The following is a 19,617-nucleotide window of genomic DNA, read 5'->3' on the forward strand; positions in this document are numbered from 1 at the left end:
TTATAATTGCACATTATAATTTTGCTAAATGCATTTTAATATGGGATGAATATGTAGCAGAACTTTAGCAGTAAAGTTAACTTAACATTGTATTATTATTAATATTATGTTGTATCATGTTTTTTATTCATATAATACATTATATAATACATAAATAAAATAAATAATTATAAGTAAAACTATCTCTCTCTCTCTCACACACACACACATATAATATTCTAATAAAATGATGAAGGCTAATTAAAAATGTAATATGATAAAAAAAGGAAGGGTATGGGGTCTCGGAGCAGATGCGGGGCTCATGTGGATGTAGTGCACTGTTATGAATTATTATGTGTTTCTGCTTCAGAGGAGAACAGACCCGCTGGCTAAACCGAGAAGTCAAAATGTCCTTTGGGACTTTGGCGCGATGCAACACACTATTAATTTTTTTAGGGGTCGTGACAGATAACAGTATGACAACAGACCTAGCCTATTTATTTCTACCATTATGGGGACTTTCCATTGACATCTATTGTTTTTACAAAGTTATATTTATAGACTGTACACCAACAGTTTGCAGTAACGTTTCGGCAGGTTTAGTCATTATTCAGTCCGTTTATAAACCGTTTTCATTGTTAGGGAAATTGAGAGGTCTTAAAGGGATAGTTCACCCAAAATTGAAAACTCTATCATGATTTACTCACCATCATATGTTGTTTTAAACCTGTATGAGTTTCTTTGTTCTGCTGAACACAAAAAAATATATATATTTTGAAGAATGTTGGTAGGCTATGTTGTCGTTATGCTCTAAATTTATTGAAAATGAGCTAACATAATAAAATGGGCCGTTTGAAAGCATGACCCTCAGATTAGTTTAGTCTTCTTAAGTTTGACATCTACAAAAATCATACCTTTTTCGTCTGTAATGTGTCATTACGTGTAGTTTATTGTCAGTCTTCTCCGCTCGAAGCTCTCTGAAGAGTGAATGAGAACACGATGCCTTTATAGTGCACAGCACCAAACTTGTTAACATTTCATGTAAGACGTTTAAGATCCATATAACAAGTGGCATCACAACATTCTCATGAAAATAAACTGACGGATATGCTGCATTTCACTAGTAAACATACATTAAACAGGACCTATAATCTCTAGTGGTAGATGTAAATAGACGTAAACACTTTAAATGGCAGGTTTATAGAATTAGAAGCCTTTCCTATTTCATTTCCAAGTTATTTTTTATGGTTCTCTTTAGGCAATAGAGACCCCCAGTGGGCAAAATGGGAATGAAACATTTTTTCAACTGCTGTAAATTCAACGCTAATTAACAGCACTTCTCATGATGTAGAAAAAATGTAAAGCGAACATGACATAAATAGACACTACATTAAAATTCAAGAAAATGTTTTATCAAAAAAGTTACAAAAGGGGTTTCCGTTCTTTCCATGTAAAGACAAACTTGACTGGAGCGTCACCAAAAACATCTAGTTTGAGGTAATTCTTTCCCATATCAGTTGATATGTTCCCTTGTAGAGTTTCTCAAAGCGTCACAGTGGTGAAACGGGTCAGTCAGGTCGATTGTCCTCCAATCACCCGCAATATCTCCTTCTGTATCCGGACGTCCTGTGTGTTTATGTTAGCATCTCCTACCTGACCGTCCTCGTACCTGAGGAATGACAGACCAAGAACATGCTAAAGCGTAGACCCAGCAAACAAAAGTTATGATTGTTTTGTTAATGTTCACATTCATATTTAAAAATGTTATATCTGAATGTTCTCTGAACTTTAAAAATATCCACATATTTAAATGTTTTAAAAACGCCTTTTCCCCCTTCATTTTCTTCTTCATTTATGGGATTGTTACTTTTTAATGTTCTCTGAACTTTCTTACACAAGTAGTACAATTTTAGAAATGTCCAACTAAACGTTTCAGGTAAAAACGTTCCATGAATGTTCTATAAATTATGTTTTTTTATGCTAACGTTTTGAGAACTTTAATAAGACCAGATAACTTTGAACATATGTTTTATTAAAGGCGAAATTTAAATGACCAAAATGGACAATTTTTTTTAATCATAAAAGTTAACCTCCCCTGTTAGCTGGGAAGATACTCACACAAAAAAGAACCGTGTGCAGACGTGATCAGAAATCGGGCAAACCCAAATATTTCCATGTTTCTGTAGATCTTTGGATGTTATCACTGTTGAAAAAAAATGTAATAAGGCACTTTTAAAATGTTTACTATTAGTAAAAAATCTCTACAATGATTTGAATGACATAATTTGTATTTCCAGGTATTATTAACATCATACCCTCACACAGAGCAACGCAGTTCAGATTCCGACTCTGAAGAAACCTTGAATGTACGGGTCGACACTGCAAAAGAACAATAACACATTTAACAGTGATACATACAATACAAGAAGTGTCTTTCCTTTAGCTGACAAACTAGCGATGTGAGTGCAATCCCAAAAGTGAACAAATAACACTTATATGACTCTGCTTATATTGTTTCCAATCAGGTTCAACTCACCTAGTACGATTAACTACAGATTGCACCTGTAATACATCCGTATCAGTCCAATCTCCACAGCACAGATAGAGTTAATACCTGTAAGACAGTGTTGACCCGGTTGTAGTGCTGTACTAATTCCTCTTTAGTAGGGATGTGGTGCTGTCCTTTTCCCATTCCTGCACACAAATACAGCACCATTAATTAACACTGCAGTAAAACCTTCAAAATTAGTTCAAATACTTCAGAAAAGTTTCCTTAAAAGCATAATCTGGCAGTGGTGTTGATGGTACTTGGATATAAATCATAGTACAGAATGATTGATTATCATATTCAAATATTATTTATAAGGGTGTTTGTTTCAGAGTTCTTGATGCCAAGGACCCTCAAAACGTATGGTACCTTTGTGAGGGGCCTCCTCCTTAGAATATAAAGGCAGCTGTATGTTTTAATACATGAAGATACATTTATATGAAAACCATTTATTATGATACTATAAAGTGTCTATAATACAAAAAAACCATGTTGTTTTCTAAATGACTTTAATCCCAATAAATATAAATGATTTATAATTACTTTTTAATAAAAAAAAAAAAAAAAGTTATAAATAACTTATAAAAAATCTCATAATCTGAGCAGTTTCTACAGAAAATACAATTAATTCATATTTATTGTGATTAATCTCAAAATTCCGAACAGTTTCTATAGAATATACAAATAATTTATATTTATTGTGATTAATCTCATAATCTGACCAGTTCCTATGGAAAATACAAATAATTCATATATATTGTGATTAATCTCATAATGTCTGTCCAGTTTCTATAAAAAATACTAATAATTTATATTAATTGTGATTAATCTCATAATGTCTGACCAGTTTTTAAATTCTATATATATATATATATATATATATATATAATATATATAAACAATATAAAAAAATGTTAATTTATATTTATTTTGATTCATCTCAATCTGGTATGTTTTTAGGAAAATAAATTATAGATATATTGTGATTAAACACAATATTGTGAAAAAACATTTTTTTTTATAAATAATTTATATTTATGGTAATTAATCTGACCAATAATATCTGACCAGTTTTTAGAAAATGATCAATAAAAAATGTAAAATTATTGCATTAAACATATTTAATTAATATCTTAAATTAAGATTAATATCTTACACAATAACCTTGAAAAACCTAAAATACATTTCAATATGCTTTTCTTTCTCTCAAATTTTCTGTGGACCCCCTTGCAGCCATGGTGCATGTCTAGAAAATTATGGTATTAACATGGTTCCTGTCCCAAATTGTCAAAATATGAAAATAATAATCCAAAATGTCTCTGTCTCTCAAAATGTCCAAAACGATTTACTTTTCGATGCATATTTAAAAAAAAATTGCACCAAAGACTCCTACCTGAGTATCCAAATGAGATGCTGGAGATGGGGCTGAGGTAGATGCCCTTCCCATAGGCCGCCCCATGCAGCTTGTGTCAAAGAGAACAGGAAGAAATATTGGCCAAGGCCCAATATGCTAATTAGCAAATATGTGGTAGGGTAACACACTACATTAGGGGTAACCGTGGTACCTGCAGTTTCGTGTAGGAGGCATTTACAAGTCCATTTCGTAGAATGGAGTGCCAGTTTTCAATATGAGAACCACTGAAGATAGAGAACCAGGGATTAGTCACAAAAGTCAAGATTTTCATGATGCTCCAGGCTGGTTTATGTTAGCGATCATGATATGAACTCACTGAAAAGCGAACGTGCTGCCGTGGAGTTTTCGGGCGGTGCGAAAGCGGGCCTCTTTGGCAGGAGGACTGCTGAGGAGCAGGAACTGATGGGAGGTGTGCATGAACCTCAGTTGCTGGAAGCACAAAAACGGAGGAGTGAGACAGAGGAAATAAAGGTTTAGGCACACTGTTATTTGAGAGAATATGTGATCAAACGCCCTTACCCTGCTGGAGGGGAGCTTGACAAAGTGAGACCTGTTGCTGGATATAATCCTGAGAAGAAAAAGAAGATTAAGGGTCATTACGATGACAGGAAGGAAGGAGGAAATACAGCTTCACTCACCACTGTAGCAGAGGATGTGCAAGCGGGTCCATTTTGTCCATCTGTTTCTTTATTTCAACATAAGGGCCCTGTAAAATATTAGTTTAGGTGTCAATCATTTCCTTAACAAGGACTATGGATGGTCTATAAAATGTGAACGTTGATGTAGCTATTGTGAGTCACAGTCATAGCGCCACCAACTGGCAGCAGGAAGTGTGTCACAACAACAAGGCTTTGAAATTGTCCTCTTATATTAACCAGAATCGCTTCAAACTCGGTTAGAATAATGTCAAGACACGGATAATGTAAAATTGCGTATCTCAAATAGTGTTGGCATTTTGCAAATGACTCACTTGTGTTATTTCTCGGATTGACATGATGCTGTCTAATGCTCTCTGCAGCCGCTCGTAACTTCTTTTCTATAAGCGAAACATGAACGAAGAAAGTCACACAGTCATTCTAAACAGGAAATTCCAGAATCCTTAAACTGAAATTAGAAACGTTTTGTTTGGTAAAGAAGCTACCTTCGGATTGAAGGCCAGAGACTTGGGGTCATGAGGGTCAACGACAGAGGGGTAAGGGTCAAAGATAATGCTTTTACGGGCAGATTCAAGTGCAGCACGACACATTGCCACCAGCAGGTCCACTACCTGTATAAAACAGTCATTTTATTTAGTGTTTTTAAAAAGGTATTTTATGCTCAACGAGGATGCATTTATTTGATCAAAAATACACTAAAACAGTAATATTGTGAAATATTATTAGAATTTAAAAGATTTTTTTTCTATTTACTGGTGAATATACACAAAAATGTCATTTATTCCTGTGATAAAAGCTGAATTTTCAGCATCATTACTCCAGCCTTCAGTGTCACATGATCCTTCAGAAATCATTCTAATATGCTGATTTGGTACTCAGTTATTAATAATTGTTATTATTATTGAAAACAGTGCTGCCACCGTGATACTTGATATGTGATAGAAAATTCAAAAGAAAAACATTTATTTTAAATAGAAATCTTTTGTAACATTATAAATGTCTTTACTGTCACCTTTGATAAATGTAATGAATCCTTGCTGAATAAAATGATTAATTTCTTATTTAAAAAAAAATAAAGCACCATAAGCACCAAATCAGCATATTAGAATGATTTCTGAATGATCATGTGACACTAAAGTAATGATGCTGAAAATTCAGCTTTGACACCAAAATAATTAATAACATTTTAAAATCTATTCAAATAGAAAACAGTTATTTTAAACTGTAATAATGTTACTATCACTGTTTTCCTGTATTTTGATCAAATAAATGCAGCCTTGGTGAGCATAAGAGAGACTTCTTTCAACAACATAACAAAAATCTTAATTATACCAAACTTTTGACCGGTAGTGTATCTAAATTTGATATAAAACCATCTTATAGAACAACAATAGAAGTCTACGGTGTGGTATGGCTTGATTTAGCTAAGTGAAGTGTGTGTGATACCTCAGCTCCTGTGGCTACATCCAGGGCCGGTTCTAGACATTTGGAGGCCCTAGGCAATATTCATGTTGGAGGCCCCCCACCCCCAATAAAAAACTCTTGAAACAAATATGATTCCTAACCTTTTAATTTATACAACATTTAATTTTAGATGTTGTATATTTTTACTTACACAGTACATAAGATTGGACACATTACCATTTTTAATGTTTTTGAAAGAAGTCTCTTATGCTCATCAAGCCTGGATTTATTTGATCAAAAATACAGAAAAATATATAGTGAAATATTATTACAATTTAAAATAATGGTTTTCCTATTTTACTATACTTTAAAATATATTTCTGTGATGCAAAGCTGAATTTAGTGTCACGTGATCCTTCAGAAAACTTTATAATATTCTGATTTATTATCAAATGTTAGCAATGGTGCTTAATATTTATTTTATAACCTGTGATACTTTTTTTCAGGATTTTTTGATTATTAAAAACTTGTTTGAAAAAAGTCTTCACTATCACTTTTTATATATTTAACACATCCTTGAAGAATTTTTTTTTTTTTATTCAAATAAATGCAGGCTTGTAGAGCATAATAAGAAACTTCTTTCAAAAACATTCAAAATAGTAATTGGTCCAGACTTTTTACCAGTAGGCTACTGTATGTAGGCCTACATATTAATCAAACTTTAATCTCTTTTTTGTTTAATGAAGATGTTATTGTTATTTTGCTGTTTTATTCAATTTATTCACAGTTCCAGAATACCACTTCAGGAGATGAACATAGCCTAAGTGCTTTTATCATTTTTTTCATAGCTGCGGTATTGGCAGGGTTTTTCCCTCCCATTTAATCAATATTGACTGTAGATATTGTCATATTATTAATATAAGTAATATGATATTATGCATTGCATTGTTAGCTTATGCTATACACAATTCAAGAGAAAGACACGGTCGCTACTGATTAGAAAAAAAATTCTAAACTGATATTATTGGCGATATTATTGGCGTAACTAAGTAGATGATGTCAGGGTAGGCTATAATCTAATCATCAGCAGAATTTAGAAGATAGACCCGAGATCCTTTATTTTAAACATTTAAAATGTTGTAGTGTGTTGGCTTTTTTTACTTTTGTAGCGTTTTTAGTCAGCTCCCGACGCGATGTTATTCATTGTACGCGCAAATTCAAAGCGTTAGTGCTGGGCACGTTAATGACGCTCGCGCTCTTTTAAACTCGTAATAAAGCGGTGAATGATTTTTCCAGAAATGACGCTGATCTACAGTACAAGTTTATATTTAGAATACATTGCAATCACTCCAAAATAGATGACGACAACTCACACACCTGCATTACGAGCTGTGCTTCTTTGCGTGCCTATTTAGGCTTTTGCTTCGCAAGCACCTGATGGATGCGTCCGTTACACACACTTTCAGAAGCCGGCACCCGCTTTGAAACGGAAACATTAAGTGGTTTAACTGCAGATGAGTGACAATTGGCGCCTCTATATGTATACAGTCATGGGCTGGCGTTAATCTGAGGTAATGTAACAGTCTATGGTTAAGATAAACATCGTCACTATTTTTAGTTAATTAATAAATATTGAAATAAATTGTAGATAGGACATTTGTACATTTTTTTATTTTTTTATTTTTGTCCCTCTGTCTGGGCCCCATCCCGCCAATCGGGCCCTAGGCACGTGCCTAGTTTGCCTTTGCGTTAATCCGGCTCTGGCTACATCTTCCGCAGCTCCTGACATGACGCCCAGAGTGTTGAAGGAGAACACGCACAGTTCTCTTGTACAAACAGCAGGCTGAACGACACAATGAGAAAATAGATTGTGATTATATAGTGGTATGGACGTACCGGTGTATTTTAATGGAGATTTCCAAGTATGTGTTGTACCTTGAGCATGGAGCCGTTCTGAAAGACATGCTGTTCATCACAGACCACGCAATAATCGTTCAGAGTTGGGATCCTTTGTTCTGAGTACTTCATAACCTAGAGGACAAAAAAGGATAATTAGGTAAATTTAAGGTTAAATAGTTGTAGGAATAAAACAGCAAGAAAGAATACAAGAAATAAGACCAATTGCAATTCATTATGCAAATATTAGAAGTGTTTTACATTTAAACGTAGAATGCATTGAATAATGTTGAGGTTTACCTGAACGAGGAAGCCGTACTCCAGGGTCGGGATGCTCTTGCAGTGCATGAGCGCTTGTGAGGAGAAGAAGAGTTGAATGAGCTGCCTGGTGGTGATGTGTACTGTGGATCTTGAGCCTGGGACGGCCACAGTCTGTTAAAAAAGCACTGCGTCAATCATTTGACATAAATAGTTTAATAGATTAAAGGGACACTAAGTAAGAATTACCCCCATCTAGTGGTGAAATAGTATTTTGCATTCAAACGAATTTTGCTCTCCAGCGCCTCGAGTAAGGGGAGGCTGCAGACCTGGAGCCGGCAGATATACGCCCCTGGCAGTTTTACGCCCCTGACAGTTTTACGCCCCTGTTGTTCCTGACGCGTCCAGTAGGGGGAGGCTGTACAGCGACACGAATTGAGTTATGTTAGTAAATAATCTTCTTTCTTTTTTTTAAATTAAGAAATGTATTTATTTTGTGTTGCAAATGAAAGGATACAAGACATTAACAGTGAGAAAGAGAAAAAAAATAACAAAGGGGGACATCAAAAGAGATTGAGGCTACACAAATCAATACAATTTTATATTTTGTCAATATAAAAAATTAAAGGTTTACAACAGACTCAATGATATTATTTATTTTAGAAACCTTTGAGTTTAAAGGTTTTGACATTTTCTTAAAAGAAGAAAAAGGGGACTTTATATCAGAGGAGAATATTCTTAAATCAGGATCATTGAATGGTTCTGTCTTTATGAAGATGAATCTTGCCCAGAAGTCAAGTCAAGTCAAGTCATCTTCATTTATATAGCGCTTTTAACAATGGAGATTGTTTCAAAGCAGCTTTACAGAGATAAACATACAATTTACGGTAACAGAGATTGTTTTGGCTTTATAGCGAACAAAAAGCAGAAGACAAAGTAATAATACCGTATAATCAAGATTTTTATCGTTAGAATGAAAATCTGACAAAAAATTATAGATTCTGTCATTTGTATGTTAAATAATCTGCTAAAGTTATTGTTGTTTAGTAATGATGCAACATTTAGCCTATTATTTATAAACGATTAGCTTGGTATAGGTAGCCTAGATATCAATTCATTTCTATATCAATGGATGGGTCTATAATTTATTGCGAAAGACAAAAAGTTCTTGATGGTCAGGTTTATGTTCTATCTGGCTTAAACTTAGCTAACCACGTGTAGGTTTAGCTGCCCCTAGTCTTCTCACTTTAAAATTCATTTTCTTTTTAATTTTCTTTTGTTGCCTGTCTTTAGCTTGCGTGAGATGGCCTCTTCTGGGAAGACCCTGTTTACTCCTTACATTAAAACATACTCCACATGGTTTCTGGGGCAACATTACAGTAGATATTGGAAATATATTAACTTGCTTTTTTACAGTCTATGGTGTGAACACACAAAAGACAGATTTATAATAGGCATATTGTATATATGTATGTAAATCTCAAGTAAAGAGTTGAACTGCACACTCACTCAAATATTTTGATGATTTCCAACATCATTTCTTAAAATAGCTTACTGACTAAAATGTAGGGTATGTGCACTTAATGTGGGTTTTATCATACTCTGTCTTTACCAAATTCTTTTTAACTTGCATCTCATAAAGCTGTGTTTGCTTTAGCTATAAGAAAATGAAAATCTCTCTAAACTTAAAGACCCATCTTTTTTTTACGACTTACAAAATAAACTTACAGAGACATACATGGACGTGGTTTTAAAGTAATTTTCAATTTTCTCTGCACAGTCCATCATTGGTGGCCAAAAGAAATTAAAGTGGCTTGACACTTTTTTCACTATTGTTCCACCAACAAGTGTGCCGTTGTACATTGAAGATCAGGAGCAAATTGATGCAATCCACACACACCTGACATCAATTCTGCACACACACACACACACACACACACACACACACACACACACACACACACACACACACACACACACACACACACACACACACACACACACACACACACACACACACACACACACACACACACACACACACACACACACACACACACACACACACACACACACACACACACACACACACACACACACAATAAAATCACCATGGATGTCCTTTTAAAAAATAGTTAAAGAAGAGGGGCAAACCATAGGGGAGTCATGGAATTTTAGAAAAGGGATCAATTGTGTTTGTCTTCATAAAATGCTGTGTAGGACACTGTTTTGTAGCTGTATGACGACCAATAGAGAATAGTACAGCTAATCAAGGATCCATATGATTACATGGTACTGTATGTCTAATGGGCTAAATTCGGTTAATATCTAAATGTAACTATAAATTCACAACAACATATTTCACTCAGTCTTCCATATAACAACCTACGGTGAATAGGCCTATAACTGCAGTAGGTCATATACTTGTCATAACATAGTTGATCCAATTGTGTATTTTTAAATGTTCAATTCACAAAAACACATAGGCTAGTCTTCTGTAGGCTGAGTGAAGAGAGTTAAGCCCAACTGAATAGCTACAGACATTTTAATCCGTGCAGATCTACACTGTAACGTTTATATTTAAATGAACAAAACACACAAAAAATGTCTATGGACGGGTTATTAATGTGTAAGAGTCGATTTAAATATGTTATTTCGCAGTATATCCCCCTACTGGACGCATCAGGAACAACAGGGGCGTAAAACTGTCAGGGGCGTAAAACTGCCAGGGGCGTATATCTGCCTGCTCCAGGTCTGCAGCCTCCCCATATAGAGCGCCTCGCTTTTTCAAGTGCGTATTGCATCTACGGTTGCCGTTATGTACCAAAAATGCTATGACAGGATGTCTTGTAGTAAAGACTTCATCGAGTTTTTCTCCGGGTGAACAGCAACATGACACAACGAACAAACGAATGTTACAGTATGAGTTGCTGAATAAAGCAACTCATAAGACCACACTGAAAAACATGAACTGTTGTAATTAGTAGTAATGCCGCCTTTATTCGTTATATTTTCTAAATTACGTGATTGTTAGATATCATCATCGGATGATTCAGCAGTAGGGAGAGGAAGAGGGAGAGGTAGAGGGAGAGGAAGAGGACAGAGAGGCAGTGGATCAGTGGGATCTAGGCGAGGAGATGGACGACGAGGAGCGCGAGAGTCAACACAACGACGACAAAGATGCCCGGCAGCTACAAGAGACGATCAAAATAGAATTGAAAGTTTCCAAAGGCAGCGAAGAGAAACGACCGAGGTTTGTACAATTTATGTGTCTAGCAGTAGTATAAATTAATTGTAATTCTCAGTACAATCTTATGCACATAGCAAATTCACAACTTGAGCTAATATTAAAAACTTGAAGTAGCCTTAGGTGTGCAAACCATGCAAAAACAATCACTATCTCTATATTCTTACTGAATTTATAGGTTATAAAGAGTAAACTTACAAACCTTGTTTTTAGCACCTTCTAAATAGCAGCTATTGAGTAAAGTAATCAATAGCTGCTATTGAGTAAAGTAGCCTAATCAATAGCTGCTATTCATCAAAGAGCCTGTTTAACTTTTTTGACTATAAATGTTATACTGTCTATATAATAAAGTACACAACCAAGCAATGACAAAAAAAAAATAATTAAGACTGTAACATTGACTTAGCTGTCGAGGAGAAAGCAGGCAACTTCAGCGTCTCTTCTGAAATCTTTCTGCTGCATTAACGTTAGCTCTTTCCACCTTGAAAACGCTATCCCGACATTTACTCTTTTTTTTTTGCAATCTCCGGTCACGTTTCCTTTTTCGTTCAAGTCTGGCCTTTTTTTGGGACGAGGATGTCTTCTCCTGTGGCTCGGCATATGTATGGTCCGCCATTACAAATAATAGAGCAATCAGCAATTATAGGAGTGCAATACAGCCGTTTAAACTTGCCGGGAATGCGCCTCTCACTGCTCTCCTCCTCCGTTTCTGCTGCTTTCAGTCACGTGACGCTGGCTCTGAGTCTGAACGAAAACGCGTTGTGGAAACGCGTTTGGTTGGTACTTTTTGACCCTCTCTGCTATTATAGTTTTTCAAGATGGCGGAACGACATGGAAGCCTCCGTGAACCTACCCGTCCCATGTACATAAAGATAATAAATTCTTCATTTACGAGGATAAGTCAGATAATTTGCAGAGGTATTTGTACACCATTGAGGACATATTTATGAATAAAAATATCGATTTCAGATAATAAAATACCTAAAAACCTACACAGTGTCCCTTTAATATATACAAAGAGACAGTGTGTTTGTGTGTGTGTGTATATATATATATATATATATACACATACATTACCGTTTGGGGTCAGTAAGAGAAAGTGATACTTTTATTCAGCAAGGATGCATTAAGTTGGTCAAAAGTGACGACAATATAATAGATTTATATATGCTAAATATATAATATATAAAAAATGCTGTTCTTTTTAACTTTCTATTGATCAAAGAATCCTGAAATAAATGCATCACAGTTTCCACAAAAATATTAAGTATTAATATTAATATTAACAATTGTTTTCAACATTGATAATATTAAGAAATGTTTCTTGATTTCTGAAGGACGTGACATTGATGAAATCTATATGTATCATGTGATATCATGATACATATAGATTACATTATTATATGTAGGCATGTTTAAACGCACTTGTCCAATTGGGTTGGAGGTGTGCAGATCTCCTTTGGTGCAGGACATAGAGCGGCTCATCAAGCGGGTCACTCTCAACTCTTGTCCTGCTGGCCTTGCTTTCACCCCAGGGCCCTGAATGAGAGGAACACTGGAGCACCTGGGGGGGAAAATAGCCGTTAACATGTAACACTGTTAATATTACTATTAGGATATTTGGCATATTTTTTACTCTCTAGATCAGTGGTTCTCAACCTTTTTTTACTCCAAGGTCCCCCTTCTTCTCCAAATCAATACTGCAAGCGGTTCTATGAATATGCAAATTAGCCCCGCCTCCACTCACTCACACCAGCTCAGAGATCCACTAGTTGTCGATCACACGGTGACGTGATTGGTTACAATGTAGCTTGTGAATTCTTTTTTTTATATTATCTCGCGGTTCCCTTTGGATGATCACTGAGGCTAGTGGGAGAACCACTGCTCTAGATTGGATCTTATCTTACTTGGTTATTGGTGAGAAGATGCTGAGTCCAGCTCTGAACTTCTTGATAGTTCCTCCAGCCTTAAACCAGCTGTGTCTCTTCCTCTGTTGTGCGTTCAGGAACTCGTTGCTGAGATGTTTCCATTGATTAGATACAAAAGTGCTGAGAATTCTGGGCGAAGACATCAATATTTGTTGGCGTAATCATTACCGAGGCATATGCAGTATGTCAGTTTGGACAAAATAGAATAGAAACACAGCTCACCTTTTAAGCTGCACCCCAAGGCAGAAACCATCTTTACAAGTTGGCTGGAACACCTCCACAGTGGGTTCTTAAAGAGGTGGAGATGCTGTCAGCGGATTTAAGTGGAGTCACTTCCTGTCTTTCGTAACTAAAATAGTTACTCACCTGGTCCATCCAGATACTGGGAGAGGGAGAAATGAAGGCGTAAAATGATTGGCTCTGTTCTACTGACCTTCCATGCTGATGCCACCTCCTCCTGCAGAATGCAAACATTATTTTAGTAGCATTACAGTTTTTTTTTTATGTTGATTTTTTTTTTTTTTTTTTTTTTTTTGAGTTAAAAAAAAATGTACATCAATCTAAGCTCAATGAAAATGTTGCATTGGGAACTAGCTGTAATGAAATACGTTTTTTATATTTTATTTGAGTTAATGTTTATTTTATTTCAAGTAACAAAAGTTTTATGGTTTTAGTTTTAGTTAAAGTTAACTATAATAGCCCTGAGTAGGGGATGTGAACTTTTTCCTACGTGATGGGGCATTTCTGCCCTTTTTCAAATGGCTCATTTGGAATATGTTAAATATGGAAATGATTAAAGTAAGTTCCAAAAGCTCTTACATCCAGGAAGCTGACATTAATGTGCAGGTCAATGTCCACATCGTCAATGGTCTCATAATCCCTGAAATAAAGAGAGCAGGTAAAAACTCCAGTTACATTGATGGCGAACATTTTGTGGACAGAGGCTTCCCAACCAAGCACTGTACAAAATGTGGCTGCAATTAGATATAACAACTTAAAATTTGCTGAGATAACTTAAATATCCAACTTAACTAAACTAAAGTTAACTAAACTTAATTATTTTAAGTCAAGCATGAACACATACTTTTTAAAGTTGAAACAACGCATTATTTCTTATTCTAATGTTGAATTTTTTAGTTGTGATAAATAATCACAGCAATCAGGTTTTCCAGTGTAATAATATAATAAAATAATCATGAACAATGACCTCAAACACAGTAGAAATGACACGATCCTCATATACAAGCTTAGTTGATTTCCTTTTATTCCCATGTTAGCATTTGTTGAAGACTTGTTGAAGCTTCGTAGGTCAAAATGTACCTGACAAAAACGGCACTTTCAGAATAGATGTCCTTCACTGCACCAACATCGATGTCCAGCTGCGGGTGTCGACTCAGGTCAGTGGCATAATGACCCTGCATAGAAACTTGCGTTAGCATAAGAGTCATCAACAACGTACAAGGATACATTTCATGTCTATTGAGGATAATAAATATAAGTAATAAAAATAAAACGTTTTATTTAATGACAATAACCCTCCCTGTACTAAACGAAAAACTGGTGTATCACATTCACAACACCATGTGACAGGCATCTTATGGTGTTATTTTAAATACATTATAGGAATAAAACGAGAGGGCTCTTACAATAATGTATCTAAAATAACATGTCAAGTCAAGGAGTATATTAATTAACTATCAACTATGTTGGGTACATTGTTATGGTTTGCAATATATTTATGTTATATACACTCACCGGCCACTTTATTAGGTACACCTGTCCAACTGCTCGTTAACACTTAATTTCTAAGCAGCCAATCACATGGCGGCAACTCAGTGCATTTAGGCATGTAGACATGGTCAAGACAATCTCCTGCAGTTCAAACCAAGCATCAGTATGGGGAAGAAAGTTGATTTGAGTGACTTTGAACGTGGCATGATTGTTGGTGCCAGAAGGGCTGGTCTGAGTATTTCAGAAACTGCTAATCTACTGGGATTTTCACGCACAACCATCTCTAGGGTTTACAGAGAATGGTCCGAAAAAGAAAAAACATCCAGTGAGCGGCAGTTCTGTGGGCGGAAATGCCTTGTTGATGCCAGAGGTCAGAGGAGAATGGCCAGACTGGTTCGAGCTGATAGAAGGGCAACAGTGACTGAAATAACCACTCGTTACAACCGAGGTATGCAGCAAAGCATTTGTGAAGCCACAACACGCACAACCTTGAGGCGGATGGGCTACAACAGCAGAAGACTCCACCGGGTACCACTCATCTCCACTACAAATAGGAAAAAGAGGCTACAATTTGCAAGAGCTCACCAAAATTGAACAGTTGAAGACTGGAAAAATGTTGCCTGGTCTGATGAGTCTCGATTTCTGTTGAGACATTCAGATGTTAGAGTCAGAATTTGGCGTAAACAGAATGAGAACATGGAACCATCATGCCTTGTTACCACTGTGCAGGCTGGTGGTGGTGGTGTAATGGTGTGGGGGATGTTTTCCTGGCACACTTTAGGCCCCTTAGTGCCAATTGGGCATCGTTTAAATGCCACGGCCTACCTGAGCATTGTTTCTGACCATGTCCATCCCTTTATGGCCACCATGTACCCATCCTCTGATGGCTACTTCCACCATGTCACAAAGCTCTAATCATTTCAAATTGGTTTCTTGAACATGACAATGAGTTCACTGTACTAAAATGGCCTCCACAGTCACCAGATCTCAACCCAATAGAGCATCTTTGGGATGTGGTGGAACGGGAGATTCGCATCATGGATGTGCAGCCGACAAATCTGCGGCAACTGTGTGATGCCATCATGTCAATATGGACCAAACTCCCTGAGGAATGCTTCCAGCACCTTGTTGAATCTATGCCACGAAGAATTGAGGCAGTTCTGAAGGCAAAAGGGGGTCCAACCCGTTACTAGCATGGGGTACCTAATAAAGTGGCCGGTGAGTGTATATTTAGTTCAGTTCAAATATATGTTCAAATGACGTTAACCTGACCAAGAAAATAGCATGTGGTTGGCCAGAAAAGGCCTGCAATTGAAATTATGAGTCAAAATGGTGAAATTGTCAACTATGCGACCTATAAACTTCTAGAGCCGATTCTTACATAACAAATACTGTCCTGGCTCTATGTGATTATGTCCACTGGCACTGATGATAATGAATTGTTTGCCATAGACATGAAAACAATGTCCCGAACGATACGTTAATTTGTTATTCATTAAGAGAGGACAGATACTCTTCATTTTACCATGGAATCTGAACCAAGTTCAGGTAATCTGAAAAACTGGAGCCATCTCTCTCTAAGTCGTCCTCAGACGAGCCTTCCATCGTTGCCTCCAGGCATCCCGATTCTCCATGCATCCGGCCAGTTCGTTGGTGCTCTGAGCTCCTGTATCCCTCTTGAGTATGTCCACGTATGTTAGCGTGGGACGTCCTCTTGACCGATGGCCATGTGTTGGTTCCCATAGCACCAGCTTGCTGGCTGGCAGCTCGCGATGCCTTCGGCAATGTCCTGCAAGTCTCATTCTCCTCACAGCAATCTTGTTGCTCACTCTTGATACTCCCTCATACAGGATTTTGTTGGTTACATGCACACTCTTACTGATATTAAGCACTGCACGCAGCATCCTGGTGTAGCACCCGTCCAGGGACTTCTCTAGGGTTGGATTCAGGGTCCAGCATTCACTGCCATAGAGGAGAACAGACTCTACTGTCGCGTCGAAGAAGCTGAGTTTGATTTGGCGGGAGAGGTTGGAGTTCCATACACTGTTCATGCCGTTCAGGGCCCTCCATGCAAGTGCCTTCCTCACTTTTAGATCTTGCTCAGTTGAGTTGACCCATGCGCCCAGGTACTTAAAGTCCTCAACTTCTTTCAGCACAGTGTCTCCTACTGTTATCAGAGGTTGATGTTCTGGTGGTACGTTGTAGGTCATGACCTCAGTTTTCTTTGCATTTACCCTAAGGCCAACCTTAGTGCACTCTAGCTCCACCCTGTGTAGTAGTTCCTGAGCTTGTTCCATGTTATTGGAGAGCAAACTAATGTCATCCGCATAGTCAAGGTCTGTCAAGACTACTGCCGGGTGCCGACTTGACTTCCTTGGTGTCAACGTGAAGCCAAGTTCCTGCTCTCGCCCACTGATTGCCTTCTTGAGCGCATAATCAAGGACTATGATAAAGAGGAAGGGTGCTAATGTATCCCCTTGCATAACTCCAGCCAGGATGTCAAACTCCTCGCTGTTGCCATCTGGAGTCACCACCCTGGCCCTTGTTCCTGAGTACATGGACTCTATTGCCCGGAGTAGTTTCGGAGGAATTCTGTATGCCTTCAGGATCTTCACCATCATGCCTCGATGAATCGAGTCAAATGCCTTTTTGAAGTCTATGAAACATAAGACTGCAGTCAGGTTGTCCTTCCTCACCTCCTCTATCAATCTCCTGAGTGCCAAGATCTGGGTTGTAGCAGTTCGCCCTACTCGAAATCCATTCTGATTTACTCTCAGGTGAGGGTCGATTGCTTGCCGGACCCTGTTTAGAATCATGCGGTTGTAGATTTTCGCAGTGATACAGGTCAGGCTGATACCTCGGTAGTTGTCCGGCTTCGAGAGGTCTCCGGATTTGGGCACTGGCACGATGTTTGATAGAGACCACATATCAGGCTGCCGATTGTGAAGCAGCTGCTCCCAATCTGCTGCTCCTCATTCTAGGGAGCTGCCTTTAAACCTACACTAATCCCCTGAAAACCCCACAATGCACTTTGGTAACCCCAATGCACTCTACATTCAGCCACTGACGTATGTGCAAAATTAACAAATTATAGATAAAATACATGTAGATAGATAAATAAAATACATGAATAAATGAACAAAACTAGCTTTGTTTACTAATTTAGCTAATTAGCTTCAGGTTTAGCTTGAGTTTCTAATAGATTGTTTGGTAATATGCTAACCTGGGCGCCGTAGATGAAATCCTCACCATCGCTGTCACCATCCGAGTCCTCGTCACTCCACAATTGCTCACCGATGCTCTGAAAAAGATATCAGGGGTCAATCACAGCTAATTTCCCCTGTGAAGCACTAATTCATTACCCATCCCCCATTCATTAGACACTGAATAGCCCTTGTCAGTCAGTCAGTAATCTACTCAACGAGGTGAGTGTGTCAGTAGGGCAGCCTTCATCTTAGATCATCCGCTTGGTCTGGTTATACTGTCCGTCGAGGCATGTTATTTGCGTACAGGGGGTTAGATAATGGTTAGCATGTTTGTTTTCCCTACCATGCTGTTCATAGATGCTGCTCTAGTGAGTTTCCTCTGCCACATTCATCCATTCCAGCGAAGTGTGGTTTGGCTAGGTTGGGAATTGTTTGGGAAGTCAACGCAGGTTGAACAAAGCCGACTGAAGGGCTGAGCTCATTTATTGGGGTCCATTAGCAAAGTCATCTCCATGGCAGTCTGTGACAACACAATTCAAGAGTGGTAATTCATTAAACATTCATTTAGAGTTCATTTGTGTCACCACATATCGACTTTGTGTGTGGTGCACATTACAAAACACTTAAAATGTGATTTCATGTATGTATTTTATATGGAGGATTACATTTATTGATTTATTTTTAATATATATATTTTATATCGAATACAGTATTTTTAAATAAAGTAATTATAATAATCAATAATGTGGACACTGTATAAGTCCATTGTTTCTGTTCTTTACAGACGTCATTTGTCTTTGTTAATTATCCTGTACACCTGTTGGATGTTCTGATGTTTTCTTTAAACAATAAATAAATGAACACAAATATGAATGAATACAACATAATGTGAGCACAAGAATCCATCAAATATTAAACTAGCTATATTACATTTGCAGTAGTTCTGCACTGTAAAAGAAAATTCCAGTCTTACCTCTTGAAGACAAGGCAGATGCTTTAAACGAGGTTTGTATGGCATTACCTTAATAAAACATCCCAAAATGCTCTACACCAGGAAGCGTGTGTATATATAAAGTGAGATGGCTGACACAAAGAGTCTTAGAAATGAGTCCCCCTATTGTCTGGCGTCACTGTCTCTCGTCTGGCTCCTCTCATGGCTTGCTTTTCTCGCTGTCTCCGCTGTGCTTTCTCCCTGACAACACCCGACAGCTCGGGCATGCTCAGTGTGTGCCGTCCGGGTCATGAGACCGGCAGCTGACAGCCAGTGTGTGTGGTAGCAGGAGAGGAGAGGAGGGGTTGAGCTGAAAAGACATGCCTGGTAGATCATGGAACAGAAGATCAAATGCAACC

General features: G+C 37.4%; 1 protein-coding gene across 1 annotated transcript; it reads right to left on the reverse strand.

Moving 5' to 3' along the window:
- Positions 1-905: 905 nt before the first annotated feature.
- parp6b (poly (ADP-ribose) polymerase family, member 6b) lies at positions 906-19,392 on the reverse strand. Its single transcript, XM_056270982.1, has 25 exons — positions 19,241-19,392; positions 18,611-18,787; positions 18,285-18,362; positions 14,651-14,745; positions 14,150-14,210; positions 13,697-13,787; positions 13,553-13,619; positions 13,310-13,459; positions 12,828-12,966; positions 8,198-8,329; positions 7,937-8,032; positions 7,770-7,844; positions 7,375-7,378; positions 6,044-6,057; positions 5,083-5,208; positions 4,912-4,977; positions 4,580-4,647; positions 4,461-4,509; positions 4,258-4,370; positions 4,093-4,165; positions 3,921-3,990; positions 2,594-2,673; positions 2,295-2,358; positions 2,098-2,182; positions 906-1,648 (listed from the first exon to the last, which is right to left on the reverse strand). Exons 2-25 carry the CDS (start codon positions 18,653-18,655, stop codon positions 1,552-1,554), a joined length of 1,938 nt encoding a protein of 645 aa, XP_056126957.1. The 5' UTR covers positions 18,656-18,787; positions 19,241-19,392; the 3' UTR covers positions 906-1,551.
- Between the last annotated feature and the right edge of the window lie 225 nt (positions 19,393-19,617).

Source organism: Rhinichthys klamathensis, unplaced genomic scaffold, assembly GCF_029890125.1.
Source record: "Rhinichthys klamathensis goyatoka isolate OS25496 unplaced genomic scaffold, OSU_Roscu_1.1 h1tg000310l_1, whole genome shotgun sequence".
In the NCBI taxonomy this organism is placed as follows: Eukaryota; Metazoa; Chordata; class Actinopteri; order Cypriniformes; family Leuciscidae; genus Rhinichthys; species Rhinichthys klamathensis.